Below are 23,488 nucleotides of genomic sequence, written 5' to 3' on the forward strand. Positions count from 1 at the left end.
TGGGACCTCAGGGCCAGCATTTTCTGTGAATCTAAAGATGTGTATAGGAAGTATTTACCATACGAGTTTGAGAAGGTGGAAAGGAATAATTTCAGAGATAGAAAGTGTTCATAGTAAAAATACAAAAACACTAGTTTTAAGGAATATATACACCCTCATGTTTATAGCAATATTATTTATATTGACCAAATTATGGAAACAGCCCAAGTCTCCAGTAGATGAATGGATAAAGAAGATGTGGTATATATGCAGTGGAATATTGTTCAGCCATAAAAAAGAATGAAATCTTGCCATTTGCAACAATGTGGATGGAGCTAGAGAGTATAATGCTAAGTGAAATAAGCCAAAGAAAGACAAATACCATGTGGAATTTAAGAAGCTAAACAAATGAACAAAGAGAACAAACCAAAAAACAGACTCTTAACTATAGAGAACAAACTGATGGTTACCAATGGGGTGGTGGGTGGAGGGGATGAGTGAAATACGTGAAGGGGATTAAGAGGACACTTATCTTGAGAAGTACACAGAATTGAATTGTTATATTGTACACCTAGAAACTAAAATAACTCTGCATGTTAACTAAAAAAAAAAAGTCTGTAGACATTGGTTTAGAGAATATTTATCACAGTTATATAAGTGACCAGTGCTGATAAGTTCATTCTAATTTAACAATAATAGAAGCAGCCCATGTGAAAAAAGTTGTGAAGACCCAAAAGAGGATATTTCTACAAACTGTGCCATGGTCTTGGGAACCCTGCAGTATTCCATGTTGGTCAGCTCCCTGAATCCATCACACTTTAGTCAGAATTCTTCATATTTATACTCTTGGCACAAACAGCATGCAGATGGACAGATTAGAGTTGCTTAGCAAATAGGGGTGCAGCCTTGTGCATAGCAAGAGGTAAATTATAGGTGCTTTCCTAAGATTTCCTGCTCACTTCACTTATAAAACCATTCAGGTGATGGCCCCTGACCCCTTTCTGGTTGGGTTTCAAATTAAAACTTTCTAGTTAACTCCTGTTTGTTTATGTATCAGTCATACCTGTGTCCTTCTTTGTATTTGTTTTGACAAGTGTTTTTCAGTCCCGGTCAATAAATGTACCTGGAGTCTTGTAGGAAGCGTGTAACATGATGGCTAATACTTACTTTTGCCCCCACAGGGCTTGACTCGTTGGGGGTGATACATACATAAATAGCAATAGCATCATCAAGGTTTTAAAAGCTTAGAAGTGTGAGGGAGGAGGGGCAGCTTCCATTGTGGGGTCTTCCTGGAGGGGCTAGCATTTAGACATTGGTGGGGGAGAGGTGGTGGACCAGGTTTTGGACAAGTAGAGAAGGTGCTCCCAAGGAAGGGCTGTCCATGGTGGTATTGGTGTAGTTTTCAAAGAATTATTTCAAGGAGGGACACTGTACCTCAACGGTTAATGGCCTTGCCCATGTACTTATGCCTCTGTAGATGCTCTTCCTATCTGCTGTCAACAGAAAAGTTGATTCAACTGCAGTGAGCAAAATGAATATATGTAGATTGGAACAGTGAAGTAAGAGAGCTATGAGGCTCAGTAGAGGAGAATGGGTCATTTTTATGTCAGAAACATGGGTTATGGTGGTTTTGTAGTTACACATAAATTTTAACTTTGTACATTTTGGCAAATAAAGAGACAAAGCAAAGCACAGTAGACATACCAATTAAAAGAAACCTACCAATTCTTCAGAATAGGAACTTTTCCTTATTACTGATTTTTTTAAATTATGAAAATGTTCAAGCATATACAAATAGACTCCAGTATAATGAATTTTCAGCTTCAACAGTTGTTAATGTTTTGCTAGCCTTGTTTCATCTGGCCCCCTCCACCTTACTCTTAGGGAGGGGTACTGGAATATTTTAAGGCAAATCCCAGATTAGTCATACTTTGTTATGTATGTCTAAGAACATTTTTTTTCATATCTATTCTAGTTCGTTATAATACCTAACAGAATCAACAGTGATTATCATATCTATTGTATAATTTTTCTGATTGCCAAGATGTCTTTCTGACAGTTGGTTTATTTGAATCCAAGTCCAGAGAAGATCCATACATATGACTATGACTTGGGAGTCTCTTAGTATTTTCTGCTCCCCACCCCACCCCACCCTGCCTTGTGCTATTTAACCTGTTGGAGAAACCTAGTTATTTGATTTGTCTCTTGTTCTGGGGTTGACTTACTGCTCCCTAGTCATGTTCAAATTGTTCTTAGATTTAGAAATTTTGTTATAGTGGGGGAAAGGAGATCAAATATTTATAGATAGAACTTTGTATTTCCTATCGCATTATATGAGACAGATTGATGTCTGGTTGCCCTATTTTTAGCCATAGATCAGTGTCTTCCAAGTTGTCAGCTCCAATGTGAAGTTCTCAATCATCCTTTCACCTAGGATTTTAATGGCCATTAATAATTGTTGCCTAGATCCTTAGATTCATCAGGGATTGCAAAATGATAATTTTCTGTTTTTCTTCCTGTGTTTATTAGCTATGTAAATCTCATATAAAGAACTTTTCCTTGTCACCTATTTGGTTACCCTCAAACACAGGCTATACAGAAAAGACAAGATAAATGTGCTGTTCCTTTCCTTTTATGTACCAGTTTTGAGAGTATTGAGTTGTTGTTCACACAAACTCCAAGGTTACCAATGAATTTTCTTTTACTACTGTAATATTCATGAATTTTAATGTTTTACTTATACTGACTATATTAAATGTACTTATATTATTATTAAATATATGTGATAATTTACATATTAATGTATGCAAATGTTTAGTTTGTATGTCAATTCATTGTGATCATTTTTCTTTTTTATGCCCAGATTGTATAATTTTAGGCCTGTGGGAGCCTTTCAAATTGACTCCTTTTTTGTCATGAACCCATTCATCTTTGCTTACTGAAGTAATTAACATGCCCCAGTCTCATCTTGTTTGTATATTTCCTGCTCCTTCATGGAGACCTGGTTCCTTTCATGAGGAATGATCTTGTATTATTTTTTCAAAATAGCACTTTTATCAAGAAAAAACAGTATTACAGCACATTATAGGTACTTAACCTTAAAAATTTGATATACAACTCATTTTCACTACCTTTGTTACTAACCTTTGATATTTTTTCTCTTAGCATATGTATCTGCACATATAGATCACACATGGGATTACTTTATACACACACACAATGTGTATATGTATTTGCAGCTTTGTACCTTTTTTTTTTTTAAGATTTTAATTATTTATTCATGAGAGACACAGAGGGAGGCAGAGACAAAGGCAAAGGAGGAAGCAGGCTCCCTGCAGGGAGCCCAATACAGGACTTAATCCCAGGACCCCAGAATCATGCCCTGAGCTAAAGGCAGACACTCAACCACTGAGCCACCCAGGTGCCCCTAAAGCTGTGTAATTAACCACTGTGCTTTAAGTAATTGCCCTGCACCAACTGTATGGATAGTTTTGTACCTAGCACAATATCTGGCATGCTGTAGATATTTATTTATTCGAATTGAGGAACATTAGCCTAGAAGCAGGACATTGTGGGTCAGAGCCAGCTAACAGTGGGTTCAGGTATATACTACATTTCACACTTTCCGTGACTGCTTTTAATTAAGTACTTCAATCTTATTTTTGTATGTGGGGGTTTTTGTTTCCAGTTTTTGCTTTTGACCACCAAGTTTATGAGTCAGATCTAACAGATATGTTAGTGTAGAGTCCTGTGAAATCAACTGTCCAGGAATGTGTTGTCATTCAGCAGCTTTTCGTTATTGTGTCTACACACATACGCCCACATCCATGCACACCAGAGTGTTGTCTTCCTAAGAGCAGGTGCCCTTGCCCTGATGCCTTTAGTTTATGGCGTATGGTGAGTGCATAGTTGGAATGTGAATGGTTGAATGTCCTAATGAGTGGCTTATGGACCACTTGACTACTTTTCAGTATTTGTCAGTACAGAGGTGAATAGAGTTAGTTGCAGTTAGGAGGGGATCACGCAAGCCAGAAGCAGTCAGATTGCCTAAGAAAGGCAGTGCCTACCAATGCGGACTCTAATTATGTTAGACTTTTATTTTCCCAGTGGGTGTTCTGTATGTTCTCCAGCCCTTTCTTGGGGTGGAGCTTTGTGCTCTTGAGAGTATTCACATAACAGAGCAGTAATTTGCAGTTTTTGTTCTTTGTAAGATATTAAGTGACCACTTCGAGTATCATCTGGTCTCTGTTTTAAAGAAGAGAGGAGACTCCCAGTACAAAAGACCACAGATACAGAGCATAAAAAGAATATATATACAACTTTAACAGATAACTGTTAAATTATCTGTAATTAACAGATAACTGTTAATACCTGTTATCTCTGTAGGCTTTGCCCGTGGTTTTCACTGTCTACCTTGTGTCGTCCTTTAATATTTGAATTTTGCATAGTGAGCAATGTCACCATTTCTTAAAAACTAGAAGTTTAACTCTCCGTGATGGAAGTAGATGCAGAAGTAAATAGAAAGACTTTCATTATTCTGACCCCCAGCCCAGCCTCCCCGCTTCCCCTCAAAGTATATAGAAGCTCGCTAAAGGCTATGCTTATGTGAATAACAGCACAACCAGTGTTTTTGGTAATTTCAGTGGTCCCAATGATTATGTGAACCAAATCTCCTAAGGGTGATATTGCCCCCGTTGACAACCACTGCCCTATGTGGAGGATAGTGAAAGTCTACATTTGGTGTCTGAAGGATAGAGAGTTTGAGAAAATAGAATTTTCTGAATTTTCTGAAATTGTGAACTAATTATATATGGAAGAGCTAACAAGTGGAAAGGGTTTGGTATGATGACCAGGGTTTGTGATTGGATGAACAATGGAAGCATTCACTGTGAAGGGGATCTTTAAAAAAGAAGCAGGACTTAAGGATGAGGTTTGAGTTGCCTGGAGGACATTTATAGAGAGCAGTAGTTGGAAATGTAGGCCACTCGGTTGAGGCAGGAGGTGGATTCCAAGTTATTGAAACCATGGGTAGATGAGATCAATCAGAGAATATAGAGTAAGAACACAGCCAAGGGTGGAGCCCAGAAGGACATCAACGTTGGAGTAAAGATGAGTCATTAAATTAAATGCAGAAAGAAAGGGCTTTTGGAAGAAAGGGAAAGCAGTGCACAGGAGCTAAGGGTGTGCAGGACTCAGTGTTCACACAGATGCCTTCCATGCATCTTTAGCTTGCAATTCTATAAATGTTGATTTTAATATGAAACTAGTGTGTTTAATTATTTCCTATCCCCACCTTCCCCCTCAGTCCCTCAGACTTTCAAGTTAAATTTCCCATCCAAGGCTTATCTTTGGGATTCAAGCATATACCATGGTTTACCATCAGGAACATGCTTACCTCCAGTTTGAGAATTGTAGGGCTGTTTCAGCAGCCCTCTTTAGAATCCTAACAGTGGGTAGTTTTCTCCCAATTGCATTAATAATTTTGATACAGCCCGAGGAATCCTGCTAAGATATATTATGAACCAAAAAAAAGCAAAACCTTTTTTTGAAGGGATAGAGGAAATTGGTTGTATTTGAAAGCTAACTAGATTTTTCTATTATATATATTTTTGTCCATTTTCTTCATGAACTCCAGTTACATCCAAAACATAGTTTAGGCAGTTTTAAAACAGTATTAAGAAAGAGGGGTTTTTTGTTTGTTTGTTTGTTTTTTAAAGATTTTATTTATTCATTCCTGAGAGACAGAGAGAGAGAGAGAGAGAGAGGCAGAGACACAGGCAGAGGGAGAAGCAGGCTCCATGCAGGGAGCCCGACATGGGACTCGATCCCGGGTCTCCAGGATCATGCCCTGGACTGAAGGTGGTGCTAATCCACTGAGCCACCCAGGCTGCCCAAGAAAGAGTTTGAATACAGAAAAGTTGAGTAACCATGAAAGCCCAAAAACCCACCATCTAAATTTAAAAATTAAGGTTTTTACCCTATTTGCAAACATGGTACTCTGGCTTAGAAGTAGTTGGCCTATTATGGGAACAGAAAGGACGTCAGTGTGGCTGGACCTCTGTGATAAAGGCCAGTGCACTGGGCCATGACTTGGAAGTGGGTAAAGCCTAGGAGGCCATGGTAGGAATTTAGATTTTATAATAAGGGCAGTTCAGAATTATTTTTTTATAGAGATTTTTATTTATTCGTTCATGAGAGACACACACATAGGCAGAGGGATGCGGGACTTGATCCCAGGACCCCAGGATCACAACCTGAGCCAAAGGCAGATGCTCAGCCACTGAGCCGGTGTCCCAGCAGTTCAGAATTATTGAAGAGCCTTCTTCAGTGGGCTCTTGTTACTGATCCCTAAAACTCCCTCAAATACTTGTAATGAAATACTGCTGATGGTAAAAAAGAAGGGGGAGACTGGGAAAGGCAAACAGGTTGTTATGGTAAAAGGAGTCTTTTCACCATCTTAATCCTTGTTTACCATTGCTACTTCCAGCTCGGGTATCTCCATACTCTTGGGATTGCCAGTTCCAAAACTCAGACATGTGCCTGTGTGTTTCACATCCTTAAAGGATCATGCTCAGGAATGTCCTCTTCTTGTTTTGAGTACTTGTGACTAACTGTATTTCCTCAGTCTTACTAGTTATATGTTCTGCAAAATCTTGGCTGCATAGTATATTAATTAAAAGGAATGATTGTGTCATGCTTCCTCTTTCCCTCACAGAAGCACTTTGTATGGGTTCTCTTCGGCAGCTGTACTCCTGCTATGACGAGTATTTGGTTTATGGTAGAACCTTTTAGAACCCCCTTTGCCCTGGAAAGTCATTTCTTCCACCATTGAGCTAGAGCTGAAAATATCTCTGTTGCATAGCACCATGGCACTTCCTGCAAAATACCATTAAACATTGCCACCCTCCACCCAGCATTGGCTTGTAGCATCGTTCCTATTATTTGCAGAATACAAATAGGAAAGATTGTATTTTTCAAAGGATTTATTGTGATTGTGAATCCACTATGTTTATGGAAAAGCAACCTGTATTACCCTCTACTCCCTCCAAAAAAAAAAAAAAGGTCAAAAAGAAAAAAAGTAGTAAGAAAGAATAATCCAGGATTTGTGTACCATCTAGCCAGGTAATCAGATAATGTAAGAGCCACTTAGGATAACTCACTTATAATTGACAAATTTATGCATCTTTGGATTTTGAGAACCTGTGTTTGAGGACAATTCTCTTTGGTCCTGTGATCAAGCAGATTTACAAGCTGATAGAAAGAAGATGAGCTATATGGGTGATATTTGGGTGTAAAGATTGGTCCAAATAGATCATATCAAAACATGTCGGAAATAACACCTGTTGATGATTTAATTGTAGGCTTAATGATAGTGCTAATTTGCATGCTCTTTCCTCGAGTGTGTTTGTAAACAGGTATGCAGGTCACTGTACCTCAAACTTTAGAGAAAAAACATTCAAATACTTTATTCAAGTGAAGTTTTAGGCAAAGTCCAAAAGAAGTGTTAATGATGCTGTGCAGTGGAGATACTTTATGTTGACATAGGGGAAAAAAACTTCAGTGGAGATGGGCAGTGCCGGGCACTCCCCACTCCCCACAGTGGGGGTAGTTAAATACAGGAGTTTAGAATTCAGTTTGAAAACCACTGACCTAAGTGATCTGTAAGGTTCTTCTAAAAATGTTCTCTTTTGGTATCTTTTTATGAGGCTAGTATCTGTGATTGTAACTTCTTTCAGTTTATTTAGTAAAACTAATTATAAGTTCTGACACATTCCCAAGTTACTTCCATTGTTTGTCTTAACTTTGTTTTTCGTGGTGACTTCTTGAAATAGTTGATGTGCTCCCTTTATATGATGTAATATTGTGGTTTATGTGGTTGAAGTACTGTTTTCTGCTACCCACAAAAAAATTAAGAACTTCCAGAAGTTCATTATCCCCAGGGTTACCAATGAGTTTCTTCATAGGAGATGGTCTTATCCAGGCAGAAAGAGTACACGTTGAAACTGTCACTTCAGGGACTTGAGGATCTGCTGGGAGATTTGCCCAAGGCTCCTCCAAGATTTTCTCCAACTCTGAGACCCTGACTGAGTGAGGAGAAGGAGGTGTGTGCCCACTGGGTGCTTAGGAGGAAACTGTAAACACTGGCCAAGGCGCAACTAGAGAGACAGAGAGTGAGCCTGTTGCTAGTACTGGTTGGCTGAGCTCCTTACCTAGCTTTTTGCCTCAGTTTCCTCAATGTAGAATAGAGATGTCTATTAATTAGAGGTATAGTGCAGTGATTATAAGGACCCTTTGGATCAAGACAGACCTGAGCTGGTTTTACTGCTTAGTACCTTGAATCAGTTTCTTGACCCCATTTAAGTTTACTTGTAAATGGGACTAATAATGTCCCTCAGGGAATTGTTTTAAAAGATCCTATAAGATGATGAATTAAAGTGCTTAGTGTGGGGCCTGGCAGTACTAGTTGCCCTGCTCATCAGCACCAGCATGTTCCTCTTCAAATGGGTGGTTAGGAGAGCAGGTGATAAAAAAGGTATTTTAAAAAGTCCAAAGTGTTCTATAATTCTAAGATATCTCTGCTTTATCATTTCCCTGGTATTTTCCCTTTTATATTTGTGGGTTTCCCAGTTCCTGCTCATTTTGAAAGTCTTGTCATAAAAAGACTTTCTCAAACACTGATTTTCTTCCCAAGTTAGAATTCAGAAAGTATGTCTTCTACAGATCTCACTTCTTCTCACCTGTGCCTTGTGCTGTGTCCACAGGTAAAGCAGGCAGAGCGCAGCGAGGCGTCTGTCGCTGCCGCCATGCCGTTCCCATTTGGGAAGTCTCACAAATCTCCAGCAGACATTGTGAAGAACCTGAAGGAGAGCATGGCCGTTCTGGAAAAGCAAGACATTTCTGACAAAAAAGCAGAAAAGGTATGTATTTGGCTTTATTTTATATTTTCAATCTTTTGATTAAAGGAAATGTAAGATTGTGAGGTGATTTTAAAAGATCCATAAATCCCAATTTGGATTTATTTGGTGCTTTTAAAATAGACTCCTAAAGTGGCATTTACTGCTGCTTAAACACCACATGTTTTCTTTTGTACTGCCATCTAACAGATTGATTTCTAACTTTTTTCTCAGTTTTTCATTTCAGGTCTTCAAGTTTGTTTAAATTTGGGGACTTTTTTTTTTCATTGTTGAAGTGGTTTATCTGATTCCTGAAATCATTGTTTCCACTGGTAGTCTTGGAGAGGCATGTCTCCTGTGTTCTCTGTAGCCATGACCAGTGTCTCCCTCTACCCTGTCACCATAGTCCAAAACCTGGCTTTCATCCCAGTTGTCTCCTTCTTTAAAATGTGATCTTTCATGAAATAGTATGAACGCGCCTATTTCCTAAGGGTTTTATGAACTGATCCTGACTTCCATTTCCACTTGATGAAGACTCTCATGACCTTTCTTAAGGACCTTAGCAGTAGCCTCCTTAATGCTCTTTCTAAAATACTTCCCCTGCTTTAAACCTTCAGTGCAGACTTTTCCCGTAGCACACAAGACCTTTCATGACCTGGTCTCTGCCTCTAGGTGATTTTCAACCCTCCTCCCCCTTATCCGGTGTGCTCTAGCAATCTCAGCTTGCCTCTTCGTTAGAGCAGATAATCAGCTATTCTGTTTTTATTGTCCACCCCTTCCATTTCCACCTCAGCCCCCATTCATCTTTCAGTACCACCCTATACCTTTCTTTTTCCTAGGTGGCTTCCCAGAATACTCCTTTTCCTACCTCATCCTTGCCCCCTAAAACAAATCTCTACCTTTTGGGTACTTCCTTTGGAAACTCCAACACTGCTGTCATCTTGAATATGATTTTATTTGTGTCAGGTTTTTGGCTCCCTTATTAGAACATGAGCTCTCTGACCTATGTGTTATTTCTGGTCCACGTGTGCCCTCCACAGTACCTGACTCCCATGGGTTGGACATCTACTATTTTTTGAATGAATGTTTCAAACATTCATTGGAATGGCATTTTCCACCCTGTGTTTATTTTAGAAGGTTGTTTCATGTCTCCTTGGGTTGTTGAATATTAGACTACTTAGCTACTACCATCTTTTTAGGTGGAAGGCTGTGCTTTACCTGTGTTCCTATGAAAAGTTCACATTTATGGAATTAAGATTTGTTACAGGCTATTCAGTTAGTATATCTTTCTGTCACTGGAAGCAATCTAAAATTAGTAAAATTTTTTATAATTCAACTTTAGATCTTCCATGGACATTCTAGATAGAGTCTCACATTCCTATAGTAAGATATAGATAAATATTAATGACATGATTAAACTTTTTTTTAAAAAAGTCTGATGTAACAGATGATAGCTCAATTCTCATATTTGTGTTTGCATTCAGTCTGCTGTTATATGTTTTGGTTGAAGTATATAAAGAAAATCTAGCCTTATACAGATGTATAGGTGAAAAAGGGAGGTGTATTTGAAGAGAAGCCTTTCAGATAATTCTGAACATTTTTTTATACCAAACCAAAATTCAACAACTGATTGTTCCCTTGGTTGTAATAGAACCTGGAAGCATATGAATAAACTTCATACTCTGCATTTTGAAAACATTTTTTATCTACGCATGATATTGTAATATTTATTGGTCATTTAGAAAGTATTGGATCACTGACATATACACATCTTTCAAATGCTGACACAGTATATCAGAAATTGACATTTTTAAGTATTACCACTAATCCCATCAGAAAAGTCGAAGTATTGGGAAGTGGTCAGACTTATTACACGTGTTATATTCAAAATTCAAATTTGGTAACAAATACCATTGGATGTTTTTCCTAAAGTGACAGGTTTACTTCATTCATTTTCAAGAAAACGCCTGCCTAATATCCAAGGCTGAATGATTTGTCAGTTTTCCTTTCACGTAGAAATGATTTTCCACTTACAAAGTGGCTTGTTCAGCTCATAGCTCAATCATACAAGTATTTTCCTCAAGACAGCCAGTTATACTTCAGTAAGGGGCAGAAAGTGTCTTATGCATACTCTGCATTTATCACATTTATCACACCAAATGTTAAAAAAGATATGTGTGTACTCAAAGATCAAAATTTAACAAAATGAATATTTTTTTCCTGCTTCCTCATGACATTCTTAAGTGAAACTAACTTTTTTTTTCTTTTTTCTTTTTTTTAATTTTAACTGAGTGCTTGGTGATGAAAACTACAATGATGGCTAGTACAGTTTGTTGTTCCTGCCTTGACTCAGGCTAGGAGGTCAGTGCCATCAGTTCAAATGGCAATATAGTAAAAAAGGGCAAATAATGGTAGTATTGATTGAAAATAGTTTTGACCTCATGGTCCCCTTAAAAGGGTCTCAAGGATCCCCAAAAACCCATGCTTTGAAATCTGTGGTAGTTAATGGAAGATGTATATGTATATATGTGGGTGGCATCAGGTAGGGGGAGTGTCCTAATTTAAATGGTTATATGATGAACCCTTATTAAGGAGGTGGCATTGGAGATGAATTCTGTAATTATAGAAAGCAAGTTTATGGGTTTCTGGGTGGCTCAGAAGGTTAAATGTCTGACTCAGTTTCAGCTCAGGTCATGATCTCAGGGTTGTGGGATCAAGCCCTGCTCTCTCGTGCACACTCTTGCTCAAATAAATAAATAAATAAATAAATAAATAAATCTTTAGAAGCTGAGTTTAGTTTCTAATGGAATCCATATCATCTACTTTACTGAATCAGTGGTTTTCAACTAGGGGCAATTTTCCCCTCTAAGGAATGTTTGACAATGTCTAGAGACATTGTTGCTTTTAACGCTGGAAAGAGGGCTGCAACTGGCATCTACTTAGTAAAGGCCAGAGATGCTACTAAACATGGGACAGCTCCCCACAGCAAGGAATTATCTGGGCCAAAAGGTAACACTGAGGTTAAGAACTCCTGCTTTAAACTTTCACAGGCATAGACCTCCTGCTATTAGGATAAACAAAGCAAAGAAAAATAGTTGAATTTATGAAAAATAAATTTTACTTCAAAGGAAAGGGACAACTCTGAGAAGCAATCCATAAAAATTACTTATTCTGAAATAGATTTTAAGAAGAGGGAGGACCCTGAATTTTCTGATGTACCTTGTTAGCAAGATTCAAAAGCAAGTAGCAACTGATGCAGATGGTGAAGGAGGGAACTGAGACCCGAAAACAAAGGAAAGATGAAAATTGGATCACTCGATTAAAAACCATGAAAAACAACTGACCTTATATTTAAGACTGAAAACTTGGAGATAGTCCCATTGAAACCAGAGTGCTTACTGTGATTTATTTAGCAGTGTTCTGGAAATCTAGCCAGTGCATAAAGAAATGGTTTAGAGGTGAAAAAATACAGCGACTGTAAATAAACAGGAAAAATTACATTGTTGAGATACTTGTATGTCTGTATAAAACACAAATGAACCAGTGTGAAAATGTGAATTCACAGGGCAGCTATATCAGTAGCTATATTAATATCCCTAAATACCAGTCAGAACTATCTAGAAATTTTCTTTTAAGAAAATATTTCATTTACATTAGCAACAAAACTACAGCAATTTAATTTAAATTACCGTAGGATCTTTTTGTAACTTGACAAAAAAATTATTCTGAAGTTCTAGAAGAATAAATAAAATAACAAAGTTGTGGCAGGATTGAAGGAATATAAATTCTACTTTGTTTTGAAACAAAACACACACTTCACACATCCACTCACAGTCTTTCCAACCATAGTTAATGAAACTCTGTCCTTGTTTTTTTAGGCCAAAAGTCTTGCGTCATCCATGACTCCTTTCACATTTCCCAAATCCAGTTCATAAGCAAATCAATTCCCTTTATCTGGGGGGAAAAATTAAAAGCCAGAATCTAACCATGTCTCCCATTTTGCTAGTTCCAACTCTCATCTGAGCTACTGTTATCTTTGCTCTGGATTACTACAGTATCCTTTTAACTGGTCTCTCTTGCCTCCCTACAAGCATAGTGGTTCTTTCAAAACATGAGTCAAACAATATTACCTTAGAATAAAAGAGTTCTTACAGAGATCTGAACTAAGTTCTACAGGCCAAATCCTTGCCTAGGCCTGTTTTTGTAAGGCTCGTGAGCTAAGAATGGTTTTTTATGTTTTGAAAGGATTGATTTAAAAAGCCAAGAAGAATATGCAACAGACCTTATATGGCATGCGAGGCTTAAAATATTTACCGTCTGCCCCTTTAGCATAAAAATACACGATGACCCTTGCCCTGGACAGTCAGGCCTGTGGCTTCAATGATCCTTTCTCCAAGTGCTCCCCCCGCTTTGACTTCCTTTCTTCATATGCTCCAGTCATGCTTTTGCCTTTAAGCCTTCACATTTGGCTGTTTCTTTTGCCTGGAATGTTCTTCTCCCCAGCTTTCTGCTTGGCTTACTCCCTTATCACCTTCAAGTCTTTGCTCAAATGTCACTTTGCACCCAACCCCCTATTTAAAATGCAACTCTCCTCTCTGGCATTCCTGTTCCCCTTGATCTTACTCTATTTTCCTTTTTAGCACTGAATATATGCTAATATACTAATGATGTTTGTTTATTCTTTCTTCCCCATGTTAGACTATAAACCTTCCAAAGAGAGCTCAGTGACTATTTACATTTCTTAAAAGTGGAATACAAAGCACAGTTAACTTGAAATGCTGTCACCTTGTGACTCTTCTGAACTCTTAATTCCTACAGAATGGGATAAAACAGGTATTACTAAGAATATGTAAGTTTGTATTTTGAGTTTGTGACTAGTAAGAGGGTATAATAGGTATCTTCTAGATTGTATGATGTTGGCCAAATATCACATTCCCTTTTAGTGCTACCAAACACAGAAGTAGTGAGATAAATGACTTCTCAAGAGATCTACCCTGTTGGTCCTAGTATCTTCCATATAATTTTATATTCATTAATTATCTTTCTCTGTAGTTCAGGATGTTCAGAGGACATTTTTAATGATTGGATGAATAATTATACCCAGTGGACATGATTAGTGGATCACTCAAAGCTTCTAGGCAAGGTTCTAGTGATCTCTTATAAGATACTGTCCTCAGGGATGCCTTCGTGACTTAGTGGTTGCCTTCGGCTCAGGGTGTGATCCCAGAGTTCCAGGGTCGAGTCCCACATTGGGCCCCCTGCGGAGGAGCCTGTTTCTCCCTCTGCCTATGTCTCTGCCTTCTCTCTGTGTCTCTCATGAATAAATAAAATCTTTCAAAAAAAAAAAAAAAAAGGATACGGTCCTAAACTCTAAGCTGTTGATTTGTTGTTATTGATTTATATGAAGAGAAAGGGATTGTTAGCAGAGTTTGTGAGTGACAAATATTGTAGAAGGATAATAGAGTCTATAAGTAACTGAATCAAATACCAGAGGAGCGTTAGTTAGCTAGAGGTGGTGCAGCAGGGGTTGAAGGAAAGGCATGGTCTTAACTGATAAAATGCAATACAGATAAAAGTATAGCTTCGTACTAAAATCTGAAAAAAGAAAAAAGAAAAAAAAAAACTACCTGCCAAAGGAGAAAATAGGATCACTAAAAATGTTTGATTAAATGAAAGAAGACAGAAAAAGAGGAAAAGTGGGGATTAAAGAACAGATGTGACAAATGGAAAACAAACAGCAAGATTATAGACTCAAATATACCATGTCAATAACCACATTAAATATAAATGGTCCGAATACCTCATTTAAAAGGCAGAGATTATCAGATTGAATGAAAAAGTCCTAACTTTATGTGCCTATAAGACATGAACTTTAAAGATAATAACACAGGGAGCCTGGGTGGCTCAGTCAGATGAGGGTCAGACTCTTGATTTCAGCTCAGGTCGTGATCTCAGAGTCATGGGATTGAGCCCTGCATCAGGCTCTGTGCTCAGCATGGAGTCTACTTGGGATGCTCACTCCCTCTCCCCAACTTGAGCTCACTGGCTCACGCACTCATTTACTGAATAAATAAAGATAATGCCACAATTAGGTTACAAGGATGGAAAAAGATATACCATGTTAATATTTGTAAAAAAAAAAAAAAAAAAAAGCGTGAGTGTCTCTATTATTATCAGCTAAAGGTAGATTTCAGAGCAAAGAGTAATACCAGGGGTAAAATCATTTCATGATAAAATAGAGGTCAGTTAATCCAAGGATCATAACAATCCTAAATATTTATGCACCTCGTGACAGAGCCTTAATATAAAGCAAGAACTGATAAAACTGCAAGGTGAATCAGTCAAATCCAGAATTATAATTGAAGATTTCAGTACCCCAATCTCAATACTTGGTAGAACAAGTAAGTAGAAAATCAGCAAGGATTTTCCAGTAGACCAGAAAGATATTATCAACCCACATGACCTGATTTGATATTTATAGAATGCTCCTTCCAACCACAGCAGAACACTCCTACATCCTTTTGACATGAGGCATATTTTTAGTAAATGTAGACCATACTTTGGGCCTTAAAAGAAGTTCCAAAACTTTTAAAAGGATAAATTTATATAACTTATGTTCAGTGACTACAGTAGAATTAAATTGGACATCAATAACAGCCTTTGAAAAATTCGACAATATTTGGAAACTAAACATACTTCTGAGTAACTCATGGATCAAAGAAATTAGAAAGCTATTTGAGTGGAATAAAAATAAAAACATAATACCAGGATTAGTGTGATATTGTTAAAGCATAATACCAGGATTAGTGTGATGTTGTTAAAGCATTGGTTGGGGAAATTTTACAGCACTAAATGCAAATATTAGAAGAAAGGACTTCGGGCTCCTTGCATGGAACCTGCTTCTCCTCCCTCTGCCTGTATCTCTGCCTCTCTTTCTGTGTCTCTCATGAATAAATAAATAAAATCTTCAAAAAAAGAAAAAAAGAAAAAGAAAGGAAAGAAAGGCCTTAGTCCCCACCTTAAGAAACCAAAAAAAAAAAAAAAAAACAAATTAAACAGAGTAAGAAGAAAGGAAATAAAGATCAAAACAGAAATCTAATAAGTAAAAATCAGAAAAAAAGTAAAACCAAAAACTTGTTATTTGAAAAGATGAATAAAATTGGTAAACTCTAGCTAGGACTAACAAGGAGAAAACACAAATCACCAGTATCTGGAATGAAAGAGTTGACATCACTACAGATTCTACAGATATTAAAAGGATAATAAGGGGATATTATTGGAACGACTTCATGCCAGTAAGTTTGACAACTTCGATGAAGTGGACATATTCTTTGAAAGACATAACTTGCCCAAGCTCACTCCAGAAAAAAATGGATAACTTAATAGCCCTATATCCATTAAAGTAATTCCAAATTTAGTTAGTAATTTTCTCCCAAAGAAAAATCTAGGCACAGATGGTTTCACTAAAGATTTCTACCAAACATTTGTGGAAGAAATAACACAATTTCTACATAAGTTTTCTAGAAAATTTAAGAAAAAATAGTTCTTAACTCATCCTTTGAGGCTAGGATTATCCTGATACCGAAACCAAAGACATTATAAGGAAACTAGACTAATATCCCTTATGAACATAGATGCACAAATTATAAACTTAATTTTAGCAAACTGAATCTAACAGTAGGACAGTACATCATGACCAAGTGATGTATTATTTCTAGAACCCATGGCTGGCTTAACATTCAAAAGTCAATCAATTCATTGTATTGACAAACTACATGTCAGTAGGTGAAAAGAAAGAAGGGGGAAAAAAACACAATCCTGATAAAAACCCTCAGCAAATTAGGAATAGAACTTCCACAACCTAACAAGGGTATCTACAAAAAACCCTACAGCTAGCACTATATACATAATGATAAAAGGTTGAATCATTTATCTCCAAGATCGAGAATAAGAAAGGAGAAAAAGGAAGTCTGTTCACCTTTACCACTTCTGTTCAACTTTGCTCTTGGAATTTCTAGCCTGTGCAGTCAGGCAAGAAAAAAAAAGGCATGGAAAGGAGGAAGTAAAACAGTCTTTGTGGATGATATGATCATCTACATAAAAAAGCTGAAGGACTTTACTAAAAAGCTAGTAGAAGTAATACATAGGTTCAGCAAGGTTACAGGTTGCTACATCAATATACAGAGAACAATTGTATTTCTGTATAGTAGCAATGAAAAACCCAAAATTGAAATAATAAAAATCATTTGGAGTAATATCAAAAAATATGAAACATTTCACAAATGAAAGACCTGTACGCTGAAAACTACAAAATCTTGCTAAGAGATGAAAGACTTAAATAAAATGAGAAATACCCCGTTCAAGGATTGGAAGACTCAATATTGTTAAATGTCAATTCTCCCCCAAATTGATTTATATAGATTCATTGCAATCCTAGCAAGCTTTTTTATAGCAATTGATGAGCTTGCTCTAAAATTTGTGTGGACCTGTGCAAAGGACCTAGAATAATCAAAGCGAATTGGAATAAAAAACAAAGTTGGAGGGTTCATGCCATCTGATTTTAAGAACTATAAAGGTAACAGTAATCCAGTGTGGCATCAACATAAAGAAGACAGGCTAGTGGAAGAGAACAGAATTAGAAATAAACTATTCTACCTGTGTATGAAAAATTTTTGACAAAGAAGCAAATGCAATTCGATGGAGAAAGAGTAGTTGTTTAAACAATTGGTGCTAAAACAATTTGATAGCCACATATGCAAAAAAAAAAATTGGATCCATAACTCACGCCCTATACAAAAATTAACTCAAAATAGATCACAAAACTTAATGAAAACCTAAGATTATGGGCCGCCTGGGTGGCTCAGTGGTTGAGCGTCTGCTTTTGGCTCAGGGCATGATCTGGGTCCCAGGATTGAGTCCCATACCAGGCTCTCTGTGAGGATCCTGCTTCTCCCTTTGCCTGTGTCTCTGCCTTCCTCTGTCTCTCTCATGAATAAATAAATAAGATCTTAAAAAAAAAAAAAAAAAAAAAAACCTTCTAAAAGAAAACAGGAAATCTTTGTGACCTTGGGCTAGGCAAAGAATTCTTAGATAATGATAGTTGGGATTCATCAACACTAAAACTTTTTGCTCTTCAGAAGGTACTGTTAAAAGAATGAAAAGACAATCCACAAAATGAGAGAAAATCTTTGCAAAGTATGTATCTGATAAAAGATTGCATCCACAATATATAAAGAACTTTGAAAATGTAACAATATGAAAACAATCCAGTAAAAAATGGGCAAGAAATATGAATATATACTTCACCAAAGAAAATACACAGCTTTCAGGTAAGCACTTGAAAAGATGTTAATCATTAGGGAATTGCAAAGTAAAGGCACGAGGAGATACCACTACATACCTATTAGAATGGCAAAAATGGAAAACAGGCTATGCCAAATGTTGATGATTATGCAGAGCAGCGCTGGTGGCAGTGTAAGATGATAAACCACTACCAGAAACAGTTTATTGGTTTCTTAAAAAGCTAAGTTTACCTCTAGCCATCCCATTCCTAGGTACTTACCAAGAGAACAAGAAATATATGTCCACACAAAGACTTGTACATAACTGTTCATAACGATGTTATCTGTAATAGTGTAAAATAGGAAATAGTCCAGGTGTGTGAATAAACATCCATAGAATGGAATACTACTCAGCAATAAAAAAGAAGAAACTTTTGTGTACACAACAACATGAATGAATCTCAAAATAATTATGTTGACTAAAAGAAACTAGACTATAAAGAGTACATAATGTATGGTTCTATTTCTACAAAACTCTATGGACAGCCATAATGGCAGAAGCAGATGAGTGGTCGCTTTGGGATTGGCAGGGATGTGAATAGTCAGGGTAGGGTTGGCAAAGTAGGGGACTGCAGAGGACTGTTAGTGGCGATGGGTGTGTTTAATGTCTTGATGGTTTCATGGGTGTATACATAAGTCCATACTTATAAAATTGTACACTTTAAATCTTTGTGGTTTCTTGTATGTCGATTACAATTCATTAAAGAGAGTAAGAAAAGACTATCCATAAACCAACTGAGTTAGAAGTGGCTTACAAACCATATATATTTGCCCTGAGACTATATATCATGTAGTAAAGCACCCAGAAAGACCATTGAAAGCCTAGGTGGGAATAATAGAAATATTTCTATTTAAATCAAAGTAATCATCTTCTGTTCTGTATAGACTGTATAGACTTCTCTGTAGAGTCCATACTTGAGGATGTAGAGAAACTAGAATGTGTTGAGAGGAATGACCAGTTGGCACAGAAACTAAGAACTCTACCATGAGGAATAATTGAATGAACCAGAGATGTGAAGTAGAGAAAGAACAAAATGTGAGCCCTAGGTTCTTGGTAAAATGTTTTTAGAGGATCGTCTAACATGAGGAAGGAGAAGGTTCCAGATAGTGGTAGGAGATAGAATTAAGACCTGTAAGTGGAAGTAAAACAGGGAGTCCAATTTCATCTTGCTGCTTGGAAAAAATAATAGGTGGAAATTGGCTTCCCTGCAAGAGAGCAGATTTCTTTCTCTGAATATGTATTTGGCACAGGCTAAGAGCCCACTTAGGTCTTGTAGTTGGAATACAAGCTTTACATGGTTGACACATCCTGACATTTGAGACATTTTGCAAGGTGCCTTCATAGAGAATAGGCATCCATCTTATTTTAAGTTATAATAGTTTCCTGTCATTATTCTCATAATCCATATAAAGAAAGCTATTGTTTCTAGTATAACCCATTGTATTGGAGTCGGGTGAAATTCACTCCCAGCTCTGCCAAACCCAGGGTGAATTATGCCTATTAATGCCTTACTGATTATATCCATGAGCATTTTCTCATTCATTTCTTGTGATTTTGTAGATGAAATGATAAATACAATATTTGATGGCTTATTCCCTTATTTGTAATATATATTGGTATTTTTACTCATTTTATATGGTACACAGTTGCCATATTAAGAATTGTATAAAATACGAATAGATTAGTCCCTTAGGAACCATGCCACACCATTTTAAAAGTATTTGAGAACGACTTTCCATATACTTTTAGGGAAAAAATGGTTTATCTTACCACTCTTATTTTTAGGTGACTGGGGCATGGAGGTGGAGTGGGATGGGGTGAAATTTGTTCTTTCATTGCTAACAGCCACATAAATCTGTGTATGTAATAACTGTTTACACACTCTTTGCCCACTGCATGCTATATAAAGAAGGTAGGACTGCCTTGTTCAGCTTATACTTGGTTCTCTTCATCACTGTGAATGCATGTGTTCATAGTGTTGAATGGCTATATTCACTCATTTCATGAGAGGAATTAGTTTGCTCTATCTTGGCATATTTAAGAGGGGTGAAGGGAGTAGCCTTTACTAGCATAGCCATTTAACAGTGACTCATGGTTACTCAACTTGTTTAGAGTAATCTTTGACACCAGGAGGTTATTAATAGGTTATTCTTAGTCCATGATCTTTCAGCTTAGACTACTCAGACATTTTCTTTAGTAGAGAGGTGTGTGTGTGTGTGTGTGTGTGTGTGTGTGTGTGTAGGAGTTTTTTTTTTAATTAACACAAGGATTAATGTAAAAATAGAATTACTTTTGTCAAATGTTTGGTACCAACAATATTTCTCAGTTCACTTTTAGATTCCATCTCACATCCTTTATCTTAAGTTACTTTGATTTAAGAACTTCCTTATTTTCAATGAGGTCATTTACTAGGTCCCTTTTTGAGAATGAATTGATATTTAAGGCATTAAATATAGATTGGTTGGTACATATTTAGAGGACCCTTGTTTAAAATGATTCTTTTGCTAAAGAATGGGTGTAAAGAAATTCAAAAAAAGAAAAATATAACACAAGGGGCACCTGGGTGGCTCAGTCAGTTAAGTATCTGACTTGGTTTTGGCTCAGGTCATGATCTCAAGATCCTGAGATTGAGCCCCACATCGGGCTCCATGCTCAGTGGGGAGTCTGCTTCCCTTCCCCTTTGTCTCCCTCTACCCCTCCCCCTGCATGTGTTCTTGCTCTCTTGTTCTCTCTCTATAAAATAAATAAATCTTGGGGCACCTGGGTGGCTCAGTTGGTTAAGTGACTGCCTCCACTCATGTCATGACCTACGGTTCTGAGAATAGAGCCCTGCGTTGGGCTCCCTGCTCAGTGGGAAGCCTGCTTCTCCCTTTGCTCCTCCCCCACTGTTCATGCGTACTCTCTCTCTGTCTCTCAAATAAATAAAATCTTAAAAATAAAGTGAAATAATTCTTTAAAACATAAGACAAAATAATAAATGATTTAAGCCTCCTTCTCCCCCACCAAAAAATCCAAGCTCTTTGAGGCACTTCTCAATAATAATAACTAGTCACATGTAAATTATAATAAATTCAATTATATAAACTAGTGGTGGTGAACAGAAGCATGGAAAATTCTGCTTAATAGATCACTTCAAAATTGTTTCTAAAAAAGATGGCCTTATAACAATGATTCCCATCTGAATTATGTTTCCTTATGCCAAGTTTCATGTACATGGTGGTTGAAAGGGCAGGCTCTTACAGTGGAATTGTTACTTCCATTGTCATCTTGGTAAAAAAAAAGATTCCCAACTGGAGTGAATCCACAGACATTTTAGTGCTCTCATTTCTGTGGGTAGATACATGGACACATATATCAAATTCTGTCCCTGTTTTTAAGGAGTTTATAATCTACTAGAGAATATAGGTATATAAATAATATAATGTAGAGAGACTTAGAGTTCATGAATGAAATTCTGTGGGAGCCAAGAGGATAAAACAGTACTACCTCTGTCAGAGATAGATACAAATACAAGTACAGAATTAAGTTTGAAGTGACATTTGAACTGGATTTTAAGGTGTTGCCAGGCAAAGAATGAGAGGGAATGGAATGTGGAACAGTTTATGGTATGTCTGTCCAGAACATGGTGATAAGTTCAGGGTGACGTTATTGGGGTGACTGACTAGAGGGAAGTGGTGGAAAGTGAGGCTACCGCTGTAGGCTGTGGTGGTTTGAAAAAGGCCTTATATACGACCTTATGATACACACTGAAGGAGCTGCAGAAATCTTTGTTGTTATTGTTTCGCTTTGTTTTGTTTTAAATCCATTTTTAAATAATTATAAATTCACAAGAAGTTGCAAAAAAAGTATACAGAGAGAGCCCATGGGCCTTTCCCCCAGTTTCCTCCAGTGGTAACATGGCACATAACTATATCCAGTTATCAAGACCAGGAAATTCATGTTGTTCACATTTCACCAGTATTACGTGTGTGCGTACTTATGTGTAGCTGTGTGGTTTCTTTCTAACCACCACCACAATCAAGACACAGAATCTATCACCCTTGCTGTTCCTTTATAACCACACCCGTCTCCTCTCCCCTTTTCCTAACCCTTGCTGGCAACCACAAATCTGTTCTCCAAGTCTATAATTTTGTTATTTCAAGAATATTTTATAAATAGAATCATACAATGTATAACCTTTTGAGACTGACTTATTTTCACTTAGCTTAATTCCCACGAGATCAATGCATGTAGTTTTCAGTGGTGATAATTCCTTTTGACTGTTGAGTTTTAGTAGTCCACTCTGTGGATGTACCCCACTGTTGTGTTTAATCAGTCACCTACTGAAGGATATCTAGACTGTTTACAGTTTTTGACTATTACAAAAGAAACTACTGTGAACATTCTTGCACAGGTTTCGTGTGAACGTAGGTTTTTCATTCCTTTGGGATAAATGCCCAAGAGTACAATCCTTAGGTCATAAGGTAACTGTGTGTTTAGTTTGCAAGAAACCACCAAACTCTTTTCCAGAGTTGCCGTTCCACTTTTCATTCCCACTAGCAATATTTCAAGTCCGCGATGGGGTGAGACTGGAAGTGTGTTGGAGATGGATGTAATGGCAGATGAACTTTGTGAGAGATCTCTGATGACAAGGAAAGCTAAAGGATAAGAAAGAGAAGCAAGATATGAGACTAGATTTCTGAGGGAGGATTAAAAGGATTTGATGGTTGTATACAGCTAACTCTAGGGTCACATACCCTTTGGCCTATTTTCTACTCACCAAATATTTTCCAGTGCATGAGTCAATAAACTGTGGCCCAGGTCAGCCCATTACCTGGTTTAGTAAATAAAGCTTTATTGGAACACAGCCATGCCCATTCATTGACATGTGGTCTGTAGCTGCTTTCCTGCTGCAGTGGCAGTTAAGTAGTTGTGACAGAGACAGTATGACCCATGTTTGCTGCCTACTTATCTAGAGGAACTTTGATATTTCCAATGAGGTAGATTAAAGCACGGATTCTTATTTTGGTTAGAAATGGAGGCCAAGGATAGTGTGTGTTTTGTATATGTGTTTGTTTGCTTTTAAACCTAATGTTCCAAAGGTGTGCTCTAGAGAAGCCGGCCATGGTTTCAGGTGCTCCTTCTTCCTTTGTCTATTTTTTTTTTTTTAAGTTTTACTTTTATCCTCATTTGTATATTGAGATTCTACATAAGATTTTCATTTTGAAAAATGGTGATGGAGTCTGCTCAAAAGTCTGTCTCCCTTTCCCCTCAACCCAACTCCCACATGCTCC

General features: G+C 37.2%; 1 protein-coding gene across 2 annotated transcripts in view; it reads left to right on the top strand.

Moving 5' to 3' along the window:
- The window catches only part of CAB39 (calcium binding protein 39), an 83,296-nt gene that overhangs the window by 26,094 nt on the left and 33,714 nt on the right, over nt 1-23,488 (top strand). For both annotated transcript variants that reach the window (XM_038574145.1, XM_038574146.1), the window contains exon 2: nt 8,742-8,897. In XM_038574145.1, coding sequence (XP_038430073.1) covers nt 8,784-8,897 — 114 coding nt within the window. In that variant the 5' untranslated portion in view covers nt 8,742-8,783. The remainder of the gene's footprint in view (nt 1-8,741; nt 8,898-23,488) is intronic.

The sequence above is a fragment of the Canis lupus genome, chromosome 25 (genome assembly GCF_011100685.1).
Source record: "Canis lupus familiaris isolate Mischka breed German Shepherd chromosome 25, alternate assembly UU_Cfam_GSD_1.0, whole genome shotgun sequence".
Classification (NCBI taxonomy): domain Eukaryota; kingdom Metazoa; phylum Chordata; class Mammalia; order Carnivora; family Canidae; genus Canis; species Canis lupus.